The sequence below is a fragment of the Panthera uncia genome (genome assembly GCF_023721935.1).
Source record: "Panthera uncia isolate 11264 chromosome B3 unlocalized genomic scaffold, Puncia_PCG_1.0 HiC_scaffold_1, whole genome shotgun sequence".
NCBI classification, from domain to species: Eukaryota; Metazoa; Chordata; class Mammalia; order Carnivora; family Felidae; genus Panthera; species Panthera uncia.
In genome coordinates, this window is record NW_026057582.1 from 92,666,865 (window position 1) to 92,687,460 (window position 20,596).

The window sequence follows — 20,596 nt, forward strand, 5'->3', positions numbered from 1 at the left end:
AAAATAAATAAACATTAAAAAAATATTTTAAAAAATCAATCACTGTAATTTACCATCTTAAAAAAAGAAAACACAACTCCTATAATTATCTTAATATATACAGAAGAAGAAACTGACAAAAATAAACATTAATTCATGAGGGAAATAAAAGCTGTTCTGCAAACTAGGAATAGAAGGAACAGAAGGGAATATCCTCAACCTAATTAAGTACATCTACAGTAAACCTACAATTGATGACATATATAATGGGGAAAGACTGAATGCTTTTCCTAGAAGTTGGTCCTAGTACTCTCAATAAGTTGAGCAAGGGAAAAAATAAATAGAAATAGCATAAAAATAGAAAGTATTCACAGAAAAATAGAAAAAAACATACAGATTAGAAAGGAAGAAGTGAAATGGTCTTTTTTCACAAAACCCTAAGGAATCTACAAAAAAAAAAAAAAAAGAAAGAAAGAAAGAAAAAGACTTAGACCTAATATCAAGGTCTTAAGACTAAAGATCAAAAGTCAAACAACAATTTTCTTTCTACATGTTAGCAATCATTGGAAATATAATTTGTTTAAATGCCTTTTACATTAGGAAAATAAACTTAAATTATGTATAAGACATGTATGCTAAAAACTTTACAAAATACAAAATAAGACAAAGAAGACCTAAATAAAAAGAGAAACATACCATGTTCATGGATCTGGAAAACAAATGTTACTGATCTGATTCTTCCCAAACTGATCAATAAAGATACAATGTGAACATAACCAAAATCACAGCAGACTTTTTGGTAGAAACTGACTGCCTTCTAAAATTTGTATGACATCAAAGAAATAATACCACCAAAAATATAATGTTTATTTATATTTGAGAGTGTAAGCAGGGGAGGGGCAGAGAAAGAGAGAGAGAGAGAGAGAAAGACACAGAATCGGAAGAGGCTCACCAAAAATATTTTTAAAGAAAAATAAAGTTAGAGGACTTACACTACCCAATTTCAAAACTTACTACAAAGCTATGTAAAGTAGGAAAGATAGTAGAGTACAAGGATCCTGACCCTTACCTCCTCTAACAGAAACAACAAGGTCAACAATATGCACTGCAATTCACTCTGAAAACAACGTGAAGACTGGCAGAACAGATCTTCCACAGCTAACCATAGAGATGATCACACTGAAAAGGGTAGGAAGGGCAGAGACTTGACTGGGAACCAAACCCTTGGCCTGGCTACCCACAAACAGGAGGAGCAAGGGGATCAGACCCCACACTAGACACCCCCAGCCCTGGAGACCTGCACTGAGAAAGTGAGTCCCCATAATATATGGCTTTAAAAATCAGCTGGGCTTCACTCTAAGATAGCCAGAGGCTATAGAAAAGTGAGTTTCTGCCCTTACAGAGCCAGTATGCCAAATAACTCAGCTCAAGACACAGCATAAAAGAAGCAGAATGAAAACAGCCTAAGATATATGTGAAGAAGATACACTAATTTTAGAATGTGTGCCAGAGAGGCAGGGATTTGCAGGAGCATTCTCTGTCAACAAAAGTGCTGGCCAGCACCATTTTTTCTTGCTTTCCCCTATCTTAGATAGCCAGAAGCTTTCCACAGCCAGTCCTGACACTCCATCTGCCAGCATGCTCTGCCTAGAGTACTCCTACAACCTGCCCCAACCAACCAGCCAGCCCTAGCAGGCACACTTCCAAAGCAGCACCCAGCCCACCACACCTAGCTCAATGCATACACCCAGGATGAGTACACCCCCTAGCACAGCCACACAGGTCATAGCTCAACCACAAAGGAGGGTACACACAGCCCACACCGGGAAGCCCCTGGAAACCCCAGGGCACCTGGTTCTAGTGACCAGAGGGGACTGCACTGCAAAGTACCACAGGACCCGTTCTATATACAAGGCCACCACTTTCAAGACCAAGAGATACAGCTGACCTACCTAATACAAAGAAACAAACACAAGAGAATGAGAGAAAATGAGAAGACAGAAGAATACGTCCCAAATGAAAGAATAAGACAAAATTACACAGCAAAAGAGCTAAACAAAACAGAGACAAGCAATACGCCCAATTAAGAGTTCAAAGTAATGCTCACAAAGATGCTTACCAGAAACTGAGAGAAGAGTGAATGAACTCATTGAGAACTTCAACAAAGAGATAGAAAGTATAAAAAATAACCAATCAGGGGTGAAAAACACAATAACTGAAAAGAAAAATACATTAGAGAGACTCAACAGTAGATTAGAGGATAAAGAACGAATCAGCTAGTTGGAAGACACAATAATGGAAAGCATCCAAGCTGAACAGCATAAAGGAAAAAAGTCATAAAAAATGAAGCTAGGTTAAGGGATCTCTGTGATATCATCAAGCATAGTAACATTCACATGATAAGGATCCTAGAAGAAGAAGAGAAGAGAATAGAAAATTTATTTGAAGAAATATTACCTAAAAACCTCCCTAACGTGGGGAAGGAAAACAGATATCCAGGCCCAGGAAGCAAAGAAAGCCCCAAACAAGATGAACCCAAGGAGGTCCACACCAAGATGCACAACAATGAAAACGGCAAAAATTAAAGATAGAGAATCATAAAAGCAGCCAAAGAAAATGGTTACATACAAGAGAAGCTCCGTAAGGTTATCAGCTGCTTATTTCAGCAGAAACTTTTGCAGACCAATAGAGAATGGCAGGATATATTCAAAGCGCTGAAAGGAAGAAAAACTAAGAACACTCTACAATGAAGAATACTACAACCAAGAATACTCTACCAGGCAAGGTGATCATTCAGAACTAAAGGAAAGATAAGGAGTTTCCCAGACAAATAACTGTTAATTAAAAAAGAGTTCATCACCTCTGAACCAGCCTTGTAAGAAATATTAAGGGAACTCTTTTAAGTAGACAGAAAAGGCCATAACTAGAAGAAAACTATAAAAGAAAAAACTTTTACTAGCAAAAATAAACATATAGTCACGAGAGTAAATCAATCACTTTCAAAGCTGGTGGAAGGTTAAAACACAAAAGTAGTGAAATCAATTATACACACAAAAGTTGGTCAAGGTATATACAAAATTAAGAGATGTAAAATATGATACAATATGCATAAAACTTGAGTAAAAATGTATGTGCTTTTTTAATTTTTTTTTTATTTTTTATTTATTTTTGATAGAGACAGAGCACAAGTGGGGAAGGGGCAGAGAGAGACGGAGACACAAAATCTGAAGCAGGCTCCAGGCTCTGAGCTGTCAGCACAGAGCCCGACGCACGGCTCGAACTCACAAACCACGAGATCATGACCTGAGACGAGGTCGGACGCTTAACCGACTGAGCCACCCAGGCGCCCCTGTAGTGCTTTTATAATGTGTTTGAACTTAAACAAACATTAACTCAATACAGACTTATATAGAGTATTATATATAAACTCCATGGCAACAACAAACCAAAGATGCACAATAGATACACTAAAAATAAAGAAAGAATCCCAAATTTAACACTAAAGAAAACCATAAAATCACAGGGGAGAGAGCAAGAAAGAAACAGAGATGAACTATAAAGAAACCAGAATACAATTAACAAAATGGCAAGAAGTACATACCTATCAATAATTACTTTAACTGTAAATAATGCTATAATAAACACAGGAATACATGTATCTTTTTAAATTAGTGTTTTGTTTTCTTTGGGTAAGTACCCATCAATGGAATTACTGGATCATACGGTAATTCTTTTAATTTCTGAGAAACGTCCATACTCTTTTCCATAGTGGCTGTACTAGCTTGCATTCCCATTAACAGTGCACAAGGTTCCTTTCTCTCCACATCCTCGTCAACATTTGTTATTTCTTGTGTTTTTTATTTAAGCCATTCTGACAATTGTGAGGTGATCTCATTGTGGTTTTGATTTGCACATCCTGATGACTAGTGATGTTGAGCACTTTTCATTTGTCTGTTGGCCATCTGTATGTCTTCTTTAGAAAAATGTCTATTCAGGGGCACCTGGGTGGCTCAGTCGGTTGAGCGTCCGACTACGGCTCAGGTCATGATCTCGCGGTCTGTGAGTTTGAACCCTGGGTTGGGCTCTGTGCTGACAGCTCAGATCCTGGACACTGTTTTGGATTCTGTGTCTCCCTGTCTCTCTGACCCTCTCCCATTCATGATCTCTCTCTGTCTCAAAAATAAACAAACGTTAAAAAAAAAAAAAAAAGAAAAATGTCTCTTCAGGTCCTCTGCCCATTTTTAATTGTATTATTGGGGGGGGGGGGTTGGTGCGGAGTTGTACTGGTTTTTTTTTTGTGTTTTTTTTTTTTTAATTTTATTTTTGGGACAGAGAGAGACAGAGCATGAACGGGGGAGGGTCAGAGAGAGAGGGAGACACAGAATCGGAAACGGGCTCCAGGCTCTGAGCCATCAGCCCAGAGCCTGACGCGGGGCTCGAACTCACGGACCGCGAGATCGTGACCTGGCTGAAGTCGGACGCTTAACCGACTGCGCCACCCAGGCGCCCCTTAGTTTTTTATATATTTCATATACTAACCTTTTATCAAATATATAATTTGCAAATATCTTCTCCCATTTAGTAGATTGTGTTTTGTTTTGTTGATGATTGATGATTTCCTTCACTGTGCAAAAGCTTTTTATTCAGTACAGCTGATGTCATATGTGGAATTTAAGAAACAAAATAAATGTACAAAGGAAAAAAACGAAAAACCAGACTCTTAAATATAGAGAACTGGTGGTTTCCAGAGGGGAGGTGGGAGGGGTGGATGGGTAAAGTAGGTGATGGGAATTAAGAGTACAGTTACTGTGATGAGCACAGAGTAATGTACAGAATTATTAAATCATTATATTGTACACATGAAAACTAATATTATACTGTATGTTATACTTGAATTTTAAAAATAAATTAAAATTTTAAAAACAAAAAAACAATACTCATCTATATGCTGCCTACAAGACTCATTTCAGACCTAAAGACAATACAGACAAAGTGAAGGGATTATGAAAGATATTCGATGCAAATGGAGGAGAAAAAAAAAGCTGAGGTAGCACTCATATCAGATAACACAGACTTAAAAACAAAAACTGTAAAAAGACAAAAAAGGGCTTTACATAATAATAAAGAGATCACTCCAACAAGAGGCTATAACAGTTGTAAATATCTATGCACCCAATACAGGAGCACCTAAAGATATAAGGCAAATATTAACAGACATAAATGGAGGAATTTATAGCAACACAAAAATAGTACAGAACTTAAATATCCCAATACCCCACTTGCATTAATGGATAGGTCATCCAGAAAGAAAATCAATAAGGAAACAGTGTCTTTGAACAACACATTAGACCAGATGGACTTAACAGAACATTCCACCCCAAAACAGCAGAATACATTCTTTTCAAGTACACACAGAACATTCTCCAGGATAGGTCACATTAGGCCAAAATAAGTCTTTAAATAAATTTGAGAAGACTGAAATCATATCAACCATCTTTTCTAACTACAACAGTATGAACTAGAAATCAATTATAATAAAAAAAAACTGAAAGAAAAAAACAAATACATGAAGTTTGCAAAACAAGATGCTACTAAACAACCAATGAGTCAATGAAAAAATCAAAGAAGAAATAACAAAAACATGGAGACAAATGAAAATGAAAAACAATGGTCCAAAATCTGTAGAATGCAACAAAAGTAGTTCTAAGAGGGAAGTTTAGAGAGATACAGGTGTACCTCAAGAAACAAACAAATCTCAATCTAACCTCACAGCTAAAGAAACTAGAAAAAGGACAAAGCCCAAAATGAGTAGAAGAAAGGAAATAATAAAAATTAGAGTATAAATAAATGAAATAGAGAATAAAAATGAATAGAAAAGATCAATGTGACTAAGAGCTAATGCTTTGAAAAGATAAATTTATTAAGCCTTTAGCCAGACTAATAAAGAAAAAACACAGAGGACATAAAATCAGAAATGAAAGAGAAATTACAACCAATACCACAGAAATACATAAAAATTACAGATTATGACAAAGAAAACTATATGCCAACAAACTGAACTTAGAAAAAAATGGATAAATTCCTACAAACATCAATCTCCCAAAACTGAATCATAAAGAAACAGAAAATCTGAACAGACCAATTACTAGCAATCAAGTTGAACTGGTAATCAAAAACTGCCAATAAACAAAAGTCCAGTACCTGATGGCTTCACAAGTGAATTCTACCAAATATTTAAAGAAGAGTTAATACCTATCTTTCTAAAGTATTCCAAAAAATAGAAGAGGGAGAAATCCTTCTAAATTCATTCTATGAGGCCAGCATTACCCTAATACCACAACCAGACACAAAGACACACACACACACACACACACACACACACACACAAAACACACACACACACACACACACACACACACACACACGAAAGGAAAAGGAAGGGAAGGGAAGGGAAGGGAAGGGAAGGAAAATAAACATAAAAATAAAAACCAAAACAAAAATAAAATAGTTACACAATTCTGGCCAAAAAATTATAGGTTACATCATAATCCTTATGAACGTAGATGCAAAACTCCTCAACAAAATCTTAGCAAACCAATTCAAAAATAAATTAAAATTTATAAAAAATTAAAATTCACCACAATTAAGTAGGATTTATTCCAGGATGCAAGGATGGTTCAATTTATGCAAATCAATCAGCATGACATATTACATTAACAAAATTAAGGATAAAGTTCCTAAGATCATCTTAACTGATGCAGAGAAAGCATTTGACAAACATCCATTCTTGATAAAAACTAAACAAAGTAGTATAGAGTGAACATACCTCAACATTATAAAAGCCATATATAACAAACCCACAGCTAACATCAAACTCAATGGTAAAAAGCTAAAACCTTTCTCCTAAGATCAGAAACAAAACAAAAATGTCCACTCTCACCATTATCATTCACCACAGTACTGGAAGTCCTAGCCATAGTAATCAGACAAGAGAAAGGAAAGAAAAGGCATTTTGAAGTATAACTGTTAGTATTTGCAAATGACATACTACATATAAAAAACCCTAAAAATTCCACCAAAAAACTATCATACCTACTAAATGAATTCCATAAAGTTGGAGGATACAAAATCAATATAGAGAAATCTGATGCAGTTCTATACACTAATAACAAAATAGTAAAAAAGAAATTAAGAAAACAATCCCATTTACTATTGAATCAAAAATAATAAAATTCCTAGGAATGTATTTAACCAAAGAGGTGAAAGAACCATACACTGAAAACTAGAAGACCCTGATGAAAGAAATTAAAGAAGATATAAACAAATGGAAAGATAACACTGTATTCATAGACTGGAAGAATTAATATTGTAAAAATGTCTACACTACTCAAAGCAATCTATAGATTCAGTGCAATCCTTATCAAAATGCCAACAGTATTTTTCACAGAACTAGAACAAGAAATCCTAAAATATATATGGAACTACAAAAGACCTTGAATAGCAAAAGCAATCTTGACAAAGTACATAAATCTGTCAATACGCACTGAACTGTACACAAAAATATACATTTTATCTTATCTTAACTATATTTCAGTAAAGTTAATTGTAAAAAGGAAACAACAGGACAAGATTTATGTACAAGGATGCTCATATTTAACAGCAATAGAAAAAACAGAACTATTTAATGTTCATTAATAGTTATCTGGTTAAGTTAAAACACATATTCATTAATATAATGGGAAATAATGTCACCTTTAAAAAGAATTGCTGTGCATTGACACAGCAATCTTATACGTTAAGTGAAAAAGACAATTTAAAGAATATGACCTAATTTGAGTATGTGTGTATATGCACACATACTTCCATGTGGCTTACAAAGAAACAAAAAGTCTGAAAGAATATATACTGAATAGAAAACAGTGAACTTTTTTATTTAAGGTAGGACTATTTGGCAGAGGATTTTCATTTTCTCTGCATGTTTTTTACAATACATTATCACATTTAAAAAGTAAAGATAATTCCATTTTAAAGAAGGAAAAAAGGTCAAGAAGGCAATCCTTAAATAACCAAAACATTGAATCTAAGAACACGGAAGTGATTTCAAGAGGAAGAAAACCTTCTGGAAACATTCTGTAGCCTACTGCTTTCCTTCCTGCCAAAATCACCCTCATCAAAAATTCTTATCCAAGCCCTTAAAAAGCCCAGTATTTTACTCAAAAGCATTAATCCTCTATTAAAAAAAAAAAATGTTTCCAAAGAAAATAGTATTTTAAACCACTTTCAAATTTTACAAAACAACCAACTCTTATAGAAAGTGTTCAAATATAAACTTTATAAACCTAAAAAATTTAAATAAATACATATCAAGCAAAGCAAACAATTCTTTAACTGAAGATTTGACCAGGTACACATTGTGGGGGGAAAAAACAGCTCTTTAACAAGTAAGACTTTAAAGTTCAGATAAAAAGTTAAATTACTATTAAGCCCCCCAAAAATAGAAAGTACTCAATGAACTGAAATACTAAAAATATTAAAAATTCTCAAGGTACCTGATTTTGAGTCCCACAACACCTGAACTGAAACCCTGTCATATGTAGCAGAGGCGGTGGAAAATGCCTTCTAGTGGTAGATCACACAGTTACCATCTGTTTCATCAAGTCAGACAAACTTGGCTTTGTTAACAGAAGCAGAACAGATGGGGGGTGGGGGGGGAGGGAAGTGCCAACATTACAAAGTTAGTTTCTGTTCTTTTTTCATGAAGATCTTAAATAGATGTAGTATCTTCTCAAAAATGTGAGGAAATAAGCTTTTTAAACCCACGACACATTTTATTAACCTCTAAAGGATCCTTACCAGTAAGGCATTCTTATCTTTCCATTAGAATTACAGAATGCTTATCTCTTAGGAGAATTAGGAGAATTTAATGCAAAGAAAGCATGACTAATACTTGGGGAAAAATGATAATCAACTGCTAAGGCTATTGTAATAAAAATTCAAAGAAAAAAAAACTAAGTATTATGGAACATGCAAACAGAATCACCTTTGAGGAGCATGAAATCTAGATGTCCCATTTGAGAGGATGTGCTTTTTTTAGTCTTATTAGTTGTGTCTGAAGTACAAAGGAATCTTTTGGATTCATTAGAGATGAGAGTTCAAATTCAGTAGATGTTCAAACAATGAATACTGATCATCTTACACAGGTCATTAATAGTTTTTAATGTACCACATGACCCTCTCGTCAAAAGATCATATATCCTAAAATAGTCTCAAAATTGTGACACACAGCTGAGGCAAACATAACACAATGAGTAAGCAACGAGAGACAATCAGAAACATTAAGATTACATGAGGGACTATTCCAAAAAATAAAAGAGGAAGGAAAATTCATTCTATGAAGCCAACATTACCCTGATACCAAAACCAGATAAAGACACTACAAAGAAAACTACAGGCCAATATCTCTGATGAATATAGATGCAAAAATCCTAAACAAAATATTACCAAACTGAATCCAAGAATCCTTTTAAAAACTCATTCACTCCAACCAAGTGAGATGTATTCCAGGGATGCAAGGGTGGTTCAGTATTCACAAATCAATCAACATGATACATCACATTAACAAGAAAAAGGATAAAAACCATATAATCTCAATAGATGTACAAAAAGCATTTGACAGAGTACAACATGCAATCATGATGAAACCCCTCAACAAAGTAGGCTTAGAGGGAACATACCTCAACAAAATAAAGGCTACCTATGAAAAAACCCACAGCTACCATCATACTCAATGTTGAAAAACTGAGAGACCTTCCTCTAAGAGAACAAGACAAGAATATCCACTCTCACTTTTATTCAACATAATACTGTAAGTCCTAGCCAAAACAATAAAAGAAAAAGAAATAAAAGGTATCCAAATTGGTAAGAAATAAATGAAATTTTCACCATTTGCATATGATATGATACTGTCTACAGAAAACCCTAAAGATTCTACCAAAAACTACTAGAACTGATGAATGGATTCAGTAAAATCACAGTATACAAAATGAATACACAGAATCCTGTTGCATTTCCATACACTAATAATGAGGTAGCAGAAAGAGAAATTAAGAAAACAATCCCATTTACAACTGTACCAAAAAGAATAAAATTAAACTTAACCAGGGAGGTGAAATACCTGTACTCTAAAAATTATAAAAATTTGAAGGTGACACAAACAAATGGAAAGATATTCCATGCTCATGGGCTGTAAGAATTAATGTTGTTAAAATGTCCATAGTATCCAAAGCAATCTACAGATTCAATACAATCCCTATCAAAATATTACGAACATTTTCATAGAACAAGAACAAATAATTCTCAAATTTGTATGGAACCACAAAGACTCCAAATAGCCAGAGCAATCTTGAAAACAAATGAGAAAGGTGAAAGTATCAGAATCCCAGATTTCAAGATATATTACAAAGCTGTAGTAATCAAAACAGTATGGTGCTGTCACAAAAAGAGACACATAGATCAATGGAACAGAATAGAGAGCCCAGAAATAAATCCACGATTATATGGTCAATTAATCTATGACAAAAATGGCAAAAATATACAATGGAAAGAAGACCATCTCTTCAACAAACAGGGCTAGAAAAGCTGGACAACTACATGCAAAAGAATGAAACTGGACCACTTTCTTGCACCATATACGAAAATAAACTCAAAATGGATTAAAGACCTAAATGTGAGACCTGAAACTGTAAAACTCCTAGAAGAAAACAGGCAGTAATTTCTTTGACATAAGCCATTGAAACATTTTCTAGATTTGTCTCCTGAAGCAAGGGAAACAAAAGCTAAATGAAACTATTGGGGCTATACCAAAATAAAAAGATTTTATACAGTGAAGAAAACCATCAACAAAACAAAAAGGCAACCTACTGAATGATATATGCAAATTATTTATCTGGTAAGGGTTTAATATCCAAAACATATAAAGAACTTATACAACACACACACACACAAAAACCACACAAATAATCCAATTTAAAAAATGGGCAGAGGACATGTATAGACATTTTTGCAAAGAAGACATACAGATGGCCAACAGACACATGAAAAAAATGCTTAACACTAGTCATCACGAAATGCATGTCAAAACCACAATATCACTTCACACTTGTCAGAATGGCTAAAATCAAAAACACAAGAAATAACAAGTGTTGGTGAGGATGTGCAGAAAAAGGAACCCTTGTGCACTTTTGGTGGAAATGCAAATTGGTGCAGCCACTTTGGAAAACATTACGGATGTTCCTCAAAATATTAAATATAGAATTACCATATAATCCAGTAATTTCACTGATGGGCATTTAACCAAAGAAAACAAAAGCACTAATTTGAAAGATATATGCAATGCTGTATTTACTGCAGCATTATTTACAATCACCAAGATATAGAAGCAACCTAAATGTCCATCAAAAGATGAATGGATAAAGAAGATATGGTGTGTACACACACACAGACAGAAATACTACTCAGCCATAAAAAAGAATGAAATCTTGACATCTGCAACAACACAGATGGACCTAGAGGGTAGAAGGTAGACTTAGAGAAGATAGACATCTTGTAATTTACATTAATATACTATTCTTAATTGAATCCAATTACATGCATTTTAATATATTTTATAAGACTTCTATTTCATGTGATCATGTCCAGATACAGATCTGCTAAAGAGCTAAATTTTACTCTGAGAAAATTCAATAGCTTTCAGACTGTTTCAGCCTTAAAAACAAAATTAGTCTGTAACATATAAATGGATAATGATGTGCTATTAACTGCTTATATACTACAAAATGGTCACTTGATTCACTCAAACAATAAATCTTTACTCGATGCGGGCACTGTATAAACTGATGGGGATAAAAAAATAATAAAAAAAATAAATAAACTGATGGGAATATAGTTAGGAGAAGGGAAGGAAGAGATAGAAGACAACAAAATATAATTGCTAGTTGTACAGAGCTTATACTCCAGAAGGGAAGACAACAGTAAATAAAGATACAAATTATTGTTGGGGCGCTTGGATGGCTCAGCCAATTAAGGGTCAGACTCTTGATCTCAGCTCAGCTCAGGTCTTGATCTCAGGGTTGTTGAGTTCAAGCCTCACACTAGGCATGGAGAGACTTCTTTAAAAAAAAACAACAGATACAAATTATGGTTTTAATAAAATTATAAGTGCTACAAATTAAAAGCATACTGTGAGAGTATATACTTGAGAGACTTGACCTGGTCTGGGAGGTTTCCTTAAAAAAGTGATATTTAAACAGAGCACTGGAGTGCCTGGGTGGCTCAGTTGGTTAACCATCCAACTTTGGCTCAGGTAGCGATCTCGCGGTGAGTTTGAGCCCTGCAGTGCAGAGCCTGCTTGAGATTCCCTCTCTCTCTCTTTCTCTCTCTCTCTGTCTCCCTCTCTCTCAAAATAAATAAATAAACTCTAAAAAAAAAAAAAAAAAGTACATCATGGGGCATCTGACTCTTGATTTTGGCTCAGGTCATGATCTCAGGGTCATGGGATTGAGTCCCTCATCGGGCTCTGGGCTGAGTGTGGAGCCTGCTTGGGATTCTCTTTTTCTCTCCTTCTGCCCCTCTCCCCCATTCTCTCTCTCTCTCTCTCTCTCTCTCTCTCTCTCTCACACACACACACACACACACACACTCTAAAATAAAAAACAAACACTGAAAAACTTGACAAGCCAATTCAATCACCTACGAATTAAAAAAAAAAACTAATATTTAACATTTCTGTGTAGAATGTAGAGATGCAAGAAGAGTTTTCCATAATGTCTGAAAAACAAGGTTAATAAAAGGAAAACATCAGAATCACTGGAAAAATAGTTTGAAAAAGAATAGGGGCGCCTAGGTGGCTCCATTGGTTGTGTCTAACTCTTAATCTCAGCTCAGGTCTTGATCTCAGGGTAATGAGTTCAGGCCCCATATTGGGCTCTGCACTGGGCATGAAGCCTACTTTAAAAAAAAAGAATATAATTTTTGCCTTTGATCTCTAAAACTAGGCAGTCACCTTTAAAGCTTTCATCTTTAAAAACTAGCATTCCACTACTCCTAAAACTTGACCATGAAAAAATGGCCATACCTACAGATTTGTTCTTTTTGTTACTCATATTTCTTAGGGTCACAATATACTCACAAATGATTAGTAAGGCTAGTCATTCCTTTGATTTAACAAGTCTTTTGTAGATGAAGCCATCATGATGATTTAATGGAGGACAAATTCAGTGTGATCAGAGAGCTACTCTAGATTTACACTGAAAAGCAGCTTTATAATGTTCCCAGATAGTCACTGCCCTGACATCAGCTTGGGTAGTGTTGTGCACGCTATGCTGCATTTGAAGCATGTTTTCCTATTACCCTCTTTCAAATACAATTAATGGCACTATTGTATCCACTTAGGTTTTCCTTAAAACATGTATTTTGGCATGTATATCATCTGATGTATTTTTTTAAATTAAAACTTAAAAAATTTAGTTTTATGTATGTGTGTAGTGTGTGTATGTGTACATGTGTGTATAGTGTGTGTATACATGTGTGTAGTGTGTGCACATACATACACACATACATGCACATACAATTAGCCTGGAGCTCAGGGGAGAGTTACAGGCAAAAGATACAAATCTAAATGCACTTAAAGCCATGAGATAAGAGGAGATCACCAAGGGAGTGAGTATGGTCAGAGGAGAGGTCTAAGAAATAAGCCCTAGGGTACTTCAAAATTTTAAAGTAGGGAAGAAAAGGTGATCCCAACAAACTAATGAGGGACAGTCAGAGAGTTAAAAAGCAAATCAAGAGAGTGTATGGTGTCCTGAAAGTAAACTGAAGAAAGTGTTCAAGGGTGAGGAAGTAACCAACTGTGTTAATTCATGCCATTAGGGTAAGTAAGCACTAACCACAGGATTTGGTAACAGGAATTCACTAATGACTCTTTCAGAAGAGAGAATGAAGAGAAAAACTTGGAGACAGCAACTATAAGCAACTCTCTGAAGGTGCTATAAGGGGGACAAAGAAATGTGGCAAAAGCTGAGAGAAGGTCAAGAGAAAGTTTTGGTACTGTTGTTTACTTGTTTCAGAATGGGCGAGATTATAGTATGTCTGGCATGCTATGCTGTATTGGTGAGCTTGGACTGACATAACAAAATACCATAGACTGAGTGGCTTAAACAAATGTATTTTCTCACAGTTCTGAGGGCTGGAGGCTGAGATGTGGCTGCCAGAATGATCAAGTTGGTGGACCTCTCTTTCTGGCTTGCAGACAACTACTTTCTTGCTATGTATTCATGTCACAGAAGGAGAACAAGCTCTCTGGTGTCTCTTCTTATAAAAGTACTCACTATTCCTCTATGAGGGTGATATGCTCATCACACCTCATCTAACAGTAAGTACCTTTCAAAAGCCTCATAGCCAAATCCCATCACATTGGGGGGTAGGGTTTAACATATGAATGGGGGTTGGGGGGCCATGTTCAGTCCATAACATATACCAACGTGATCTTACTCTAACACACAGATAGATCTCATAAATCTTGAAGAAAATATTAGCAAACCAAATCCAGCAAGAATAATACATTATAATCAACTTAGGGTTATTCTAGAAACACAAGGCTTATTTAATACTTGAAAATAAGCCCAACTATTTATCTTATTAAAAGAGTACAAAAAGATGGGGCGCCTGGGTGGCTCAGTAAGTTGAGCATCAGGTCATGATCTCACAGTTTGTGGGTTTGAGCCCCGCATCAGGCCCTGTGCTGACAGCCCTGAGCCTGCTTCAGATTCTGTGTCTTCCTCTTTCTCTGCCCCTCCCCAACTTCGCGCGCGCATGTGCGTGCGCGCTCTCTCTCTCTCTCTCTCTCTCAAAAATAAATAAACATTAAAACCATTTTTTAAAAAAAAAGAGTAAAAAGAAAAAAATTATAATCTCAATAGATTCAGGGAAAATATTTCCTAAGATTCAACATCATTTGTGATTTAAAAAAAAAAAAAAATTCTAACAAACTATAAGGAAATGTCCTTTAGCCGAGAACGAACACCTACAGTAAACATCATAATCAAAGGTAACACAGTGAAAGGTATCCTCTTGAAATTGGGAGTAAGAAAAAGATATCTACTCTCACTACTTTTATTCAACATTATACTAGAGGTCCTACATACTGTAGTAAAAAAAAGGAAAAGATACAAAACATTTGAGATTTAGAAAGGATGAAATAAAACTCTCAATATTCACAGATAATTATGTACAGAGAAAACCGAAAGATCTACAGAGGATTTAATAGAATCAGTGACTTTATCAGTAACATTTGCTAGGTTTAAAACCAATATAAAAAATTAATTTCATTTCTATCTACCATTCACAATTATAAAATTAAATTTATATTATGATGCCATTTATAGCAATATCAAAAAATATCAAATATTTAGGAATGAATATAATAAATGTTTAGGGCCTCTACATAAAATATAAAAGAATACTAAGAAAAATTAAAAATTCTAAAATAAATGAAGGGATATGTTGCATTCATGATGGACACTCAATTGTAAAGGTATCAATTCTCCCCAAACTGACCTATAGAGTCAATGCAATACCAATCGAAATCACAAGAAGTTTTTTTGTTTGTTTTTTAAAATTTTTCAGGCTCATCCTAAAATTTACATGAAAATACCAAGGGCCTTGGCAAGGATGTGGGAAAAAAGGAAGCCTCATGCACTGGTGGTGGGAATGTAAACTGATGGAGCCACTGTGGAAAACAGTATGGAGGTGCCTCAAAAACTTAAAAACAGAAGTATCATATGATCCAGTAACTTCACTATTGGGTATTTACCCAAACACTAATTTGAACATACAAAGGACCAAGAAAACATAAGACCATCTTTAAGAAGAACAAGATAGGAGGACTTGTTCTACCAGATATCAAAACAATTCAAAAGCTATAGCAATTAAGACAAGTGACGCTGGTGCAACAAAAGACCAATGGACTAGAGAAAATAACCCAGACACAGATCCACACAAATATGGACATTGAAATCTATGACAAAAGTGGTATTACAGAGCAATGGAGAGAGAAGAGGCTTTTCAATAGTGTGCTGGACAACTGGGTAACAATATAGAAAAAAATCAACCTCTTCCTTAAATCGTATCTAAAAATGATTCCACATAGATTTTAGACATAAATGTGGAAAACAAAAACACAAAATGTCCAGATTTTAGGGCACAGGTTCTTTGAGGTCCTCTAACCCCAGGAGCCTGTTGACAGAATTCTAAGATATAAAGATATTTTTGATACACCCTGTATGCTCTCATGCCTTACCATTTTAGTGTGCAACTTCTAACTTATGGCATCTACGTATCTCTGCCTGAAGTTTCCTAGGACTTGTTTTTGAGTGCTGAGAACTACTGCTATACCATAACCAGCGCCCAACCAACAACTGATACATATGAAGAACATGTGTGAGGAACACGATGTTGTGAGGAACACCAGCTCCCAGAGTTACCCAGAGATCCCAACTTGTTAGTCACTTGCATGATAGCATACCCTTTATTCAGCCCCTTCATTTCCCTGCCTTAAATCCAGTATATTTCTTGGTGATCATTCCCCACATGAATTACTTATATTTGAATCCTTGTCTCAGAATCTGCTTCTTGAGAAACCAAGACAACTAAGACTCAGAGTTACCATGAACTAGAGTGGTGAAAAACAATTACTTCTCTATTTTCATAACTGCTAACTGAAGGAAATGCTAAAGTTCAGTTACAAATAAAAGCGACAGACCAAAGTGGTATTAGTGGTACCTATGACTCTGTCTCTAACAGAAATCACAGATGTTTTAAGATTACACGACATTTGCTGTAAATATCTCAAAATAGTTTTTTACACTCCTTACTACTTTGAAATTGTTATTAGGTAACTACTGAACTGCACATGATTGCAGTCTCTCTGTCAATAATATTGTGCAGTCTTCCTGTCTATATTGTCACCTGTTGAGCAACTATCTCTGGATCAACTAATTATTCAGCCACAAAACAGTTGAGAGTGTTCTACAACTAGAGATGAACTAAAAAGGATAAACTCTGGTGTTCTTGGAAAACCTATTCTTGTGTTTTAGTGTAATATAAAAGTTATACATATAAAAAAAGTTATACATATATAAAATATATATATGTATATATGTATATATATATACACACATATACGTGTATATATGTATATATATAAAAAAGTTATATACATATAAAAAGTTATATATATAAAAGTTGTATATAATACAACAATTAAATACAATTAAACTTTATCCTGTGGGTTTTTTTCAATGTGTATTTACTTATTTTTGAGAAAGAGAGATGGAGAGCAAGGAGAGGAGGGGCAGAGAGAGGAGGAGAGAGAATCCCAAGCTGGATACATGCTGTCAGTTCAGAGTCTAGTGTGGGGCTCGAACTCACAAACCATGAGATCATGCCCTGAGCCAAAGTCAGATGCTTAACCGACTGAGCCACTCAGGCACCTGAAAACACCAGAAGATTCTTAAAACCTCTATAAGGTGGAGATGGGCAGGGAGGGCAGTCCTAATGGCACTGTACTTCTCAAATAGCAACACCAGTAGCTAGAAAGCAACAGAACCAGGACATAACCCTGAGAGAAAATTTTCAACACAATTCTAGTCCTAGCCAAATCAAGCATAAAAAAAGAACTCTTTAGGCTTGCAATACCTTCAATTTTTTTTTTTTCCCATTCACCCTTTTCAGGAATCTACTAAAGAGTATCCCTATCAGGCAAGGGAAGAAGATAAATGATGCTAAGAAACAGGGCAAACAGAATCTCCTAAGGTTCATAAAATTCAAAAATGACAGCTCTGCTATTTTAGGCTTGGAGAGCAACTAAGCCAGAGTGGGGGCAAAAAAGTTTCCAGGGTAACTCTTATGTGGGATTATAGCAAGAGGAGATCCAAAGACTGCCAGAGGTTTGGGGGTGAATTAGGTATATACAAAATGAAGCAAATAGTAAAACAAAGTTACTAGTAACTCCAAAGTAATTATTCTGTGAAGAGCATTTTACACAATCTTAGCAATGTGAATATTTACCCAAATGTTATGAGATATCTACATCAGCAAGACAGGAGGAAGGGAAGTCAATGTGTATATGTGGCAAAAGTAGAGATAGGGATGGGGGACATCAGCCAGTGGACTGAAGTCTCAGATTCCACAGGAAGAAAAGAGAGGATACATAAAACTAAAAGGAAAAAAAAAATCAAGAAATGGGAACATTAGCAAGTTACTTAGAAACATGAAAGGAAATACCAAAACACGCAATTTGACAAGTAACTCCCTCAGGACACAGGAATAAGAATGGGATGAAAGGAGTACTTCTTTCCATTGTGAATCTAGTAGTACTATTTCACTTCTTTAATTACATACATATGCTATTCTTTAAACATAAAAATTAATTTTGTAAAATGTAAATTTTAAACAAAGTCAAATAACATTTATTTTCCAAGTGCCTACTACCTACGGGGAGCATACCAGATCTCCCATTAATACTATCACTATTTTGGGGCGCCTGGGTGGCTCGGTCGGTTAAGCGTCCGACTTCGGCTCAGGTCATGATCTCACGGTCCATGAGTTTGAGCCCCGCGTCGGGCTCTGTGCTGACAGCTCAGAGCCTGGAGCCTGTTTCAGATTCTGTGTCTCCCTCTCTCTCTGCCCCTCCCCTGTTCATGCTCTGTCTCTCTCTGTCTCAAAAATAAATAAACGTTAAAAAAAAAAAATTTAAAATACTATCACTTTTTCTGAGGCCAGCTTTGCAGAGTATGATTACCCCTATTTTTCTCAGATGAGAAAACTGAAAATGACAATGAAAAAGGAACATTTTTTGTTTTTTTATTTCTTTTGTTTATGTTTTATTTGGTCCTTTACCTTTCCAGCAGTAGCAAAATATTCACCATCAGGGGACCATTCCATCAAATGTACAGACACTGAGGTTCTAAAAAAAAAAAAAAAAAAAAGTTAACCAGTCTGCATTTTTAAAATCTGGAACACTGTATATATAAATGGTCAAAACAAGATTTTCATAACATATCAGAACAAGAGTGTTTTCATCTCCCTTAAAATACAAATTAATTATGAAAACCAATCCAAAGTTGACTTTGGAGATCCAAAGAAGAATGCAATCAACATGCATAAAAGAGATCTCCACCTACCTGCCCCATGAATGTCCAAAATATAACAAGTTAAAAACTGAGCTCACCCATCTCCCCTGGCTAAGTGGGTCCCTGCACATAATCCATACTGTCAGTGGTATAGCCATTCTTCCATTTAAGAGTAGCTGGCAACTTGTATCACATCTTCCTCTTCCCCATCCCTATCTACATCTCATCCATTAAGGAGTAATTCCCAAGTCCTGAGGTTGTAACTCGAAAAATATTTTTGTCCTTTTTTTAACCAATCAACTGTAACACAGAGGAAAGGTTAATATGGGTTTGGGTTAGAAGAAGTCCACTTTCGGGGCGCCTGGGTGGCTTGGTCGGTTAAGCGTCCGACTTCGGCTCAGGTCATGATCTCACTGTCCGTGAGTTCGAGCCCCGCGTCGGGCTCTGTGCTGACAGCTCAGAGCCTGGAGCCTGTTTCAGATTCTGTGTCTCCCTCTCTCTCTGCTCCTCCCCTGTTCATGCTCTGTCTCTCTCTGTCTCAAAAATAAATAAACATTAAAAAAAAAATTTAAAAAAAGAAGAAGTCCACTTTCTGGGCTTCTAAATGTAATTGTACTATCAAAAAACAGAGATCACTGTGCAAGGGAACATATTTTAGGATGACTGGTTTTTTTAATTAATGAGAACAACAGAGTTAGACACTAACTTGCACTGCCAGATGCACTTCCAATCATTTAAAACTGGAGGAATTTTATTATCAATTTCTTCCTCCTCTTCCAGAATGTCACCTCCTGGAGGAGCCCACAACTGAATAGAATCGGTTGCTGTCAACAATCTGTTATCTGAAAATTAAAGAAAGTTCTAATGAATACGCATGGCTTATCTGGAGAAAGAATTGCACATGTGGGCTTATATTTAGGTTTATAAACTATTCTGTGAAAACCAAGACATATCCATTTCAAAGTTCTAAGAATCCACTACACAAGAAAGGGTAAGTCTCGGGTGAAACTTGACAACAAAAAAGAAAAGCTTACTGGCAAAGAGCTACTGTGTATCAGGTAAATCTTAAAAACAAAACAAAACAAAAAAAGCAAAAGTACAATAACAAAACAAACGCAAAACACTCTGTTATGTAAACATAGAATGTTCTCAGGATATAAAACAGAACTAAAGATTAATGAAATTTGTTTTTCTACAAAATTAACCTTATTAATCATGAATGTAAAGAGGGGCAATGGCCATTATCATTAGGGGTTTCTAATCTTTCAAATTTAAAGACAAAATTTCCTAAAACACAAAAAATAAATGAGATAGGGGGTTTTTTTGGCCCTGTTTTATTTCTGAGTTTATTTCTTATTAAACACAGTGTAAGTGTTAACTAAGGAAACAAATCATCACTGTTTCCTAGAATAAAACATTCAAAGGCAGGG

The 20,596-nt window shown here is 35.4% G+C and overlaps 1 protein-coding gene across 3 annotated transcripts in view; it reads right to left on the reverse strand.

Moving 5' to 3' along the window:
• The window catches only part of DMXL2 (Dmx like 2), a 152,411-nt gene that overhangs the window by 98,974 nt on the left and 32,841 nt on the right, over nt 1-20,596 (reverse strand). For all 3 annotated transcript variants that reach the window (XM_049613614.1, XM_049613613.1, XM_049613616.1), the window contains 2 exons: nt 19,873-20,008; nt 18,934-19,000 (listed from right to left, as the gene is read on the reverse strand). In XM_049613614.1, coding sequence (XP_049469571.1) covers nt 18,934-19,000; nt 19,873-20,008 — 203 coding nt within the window. The remainder of the gene's footprint in view (nt 1-18,933; nt 19,001-19,872; nt 20,009-20,596) is intronic.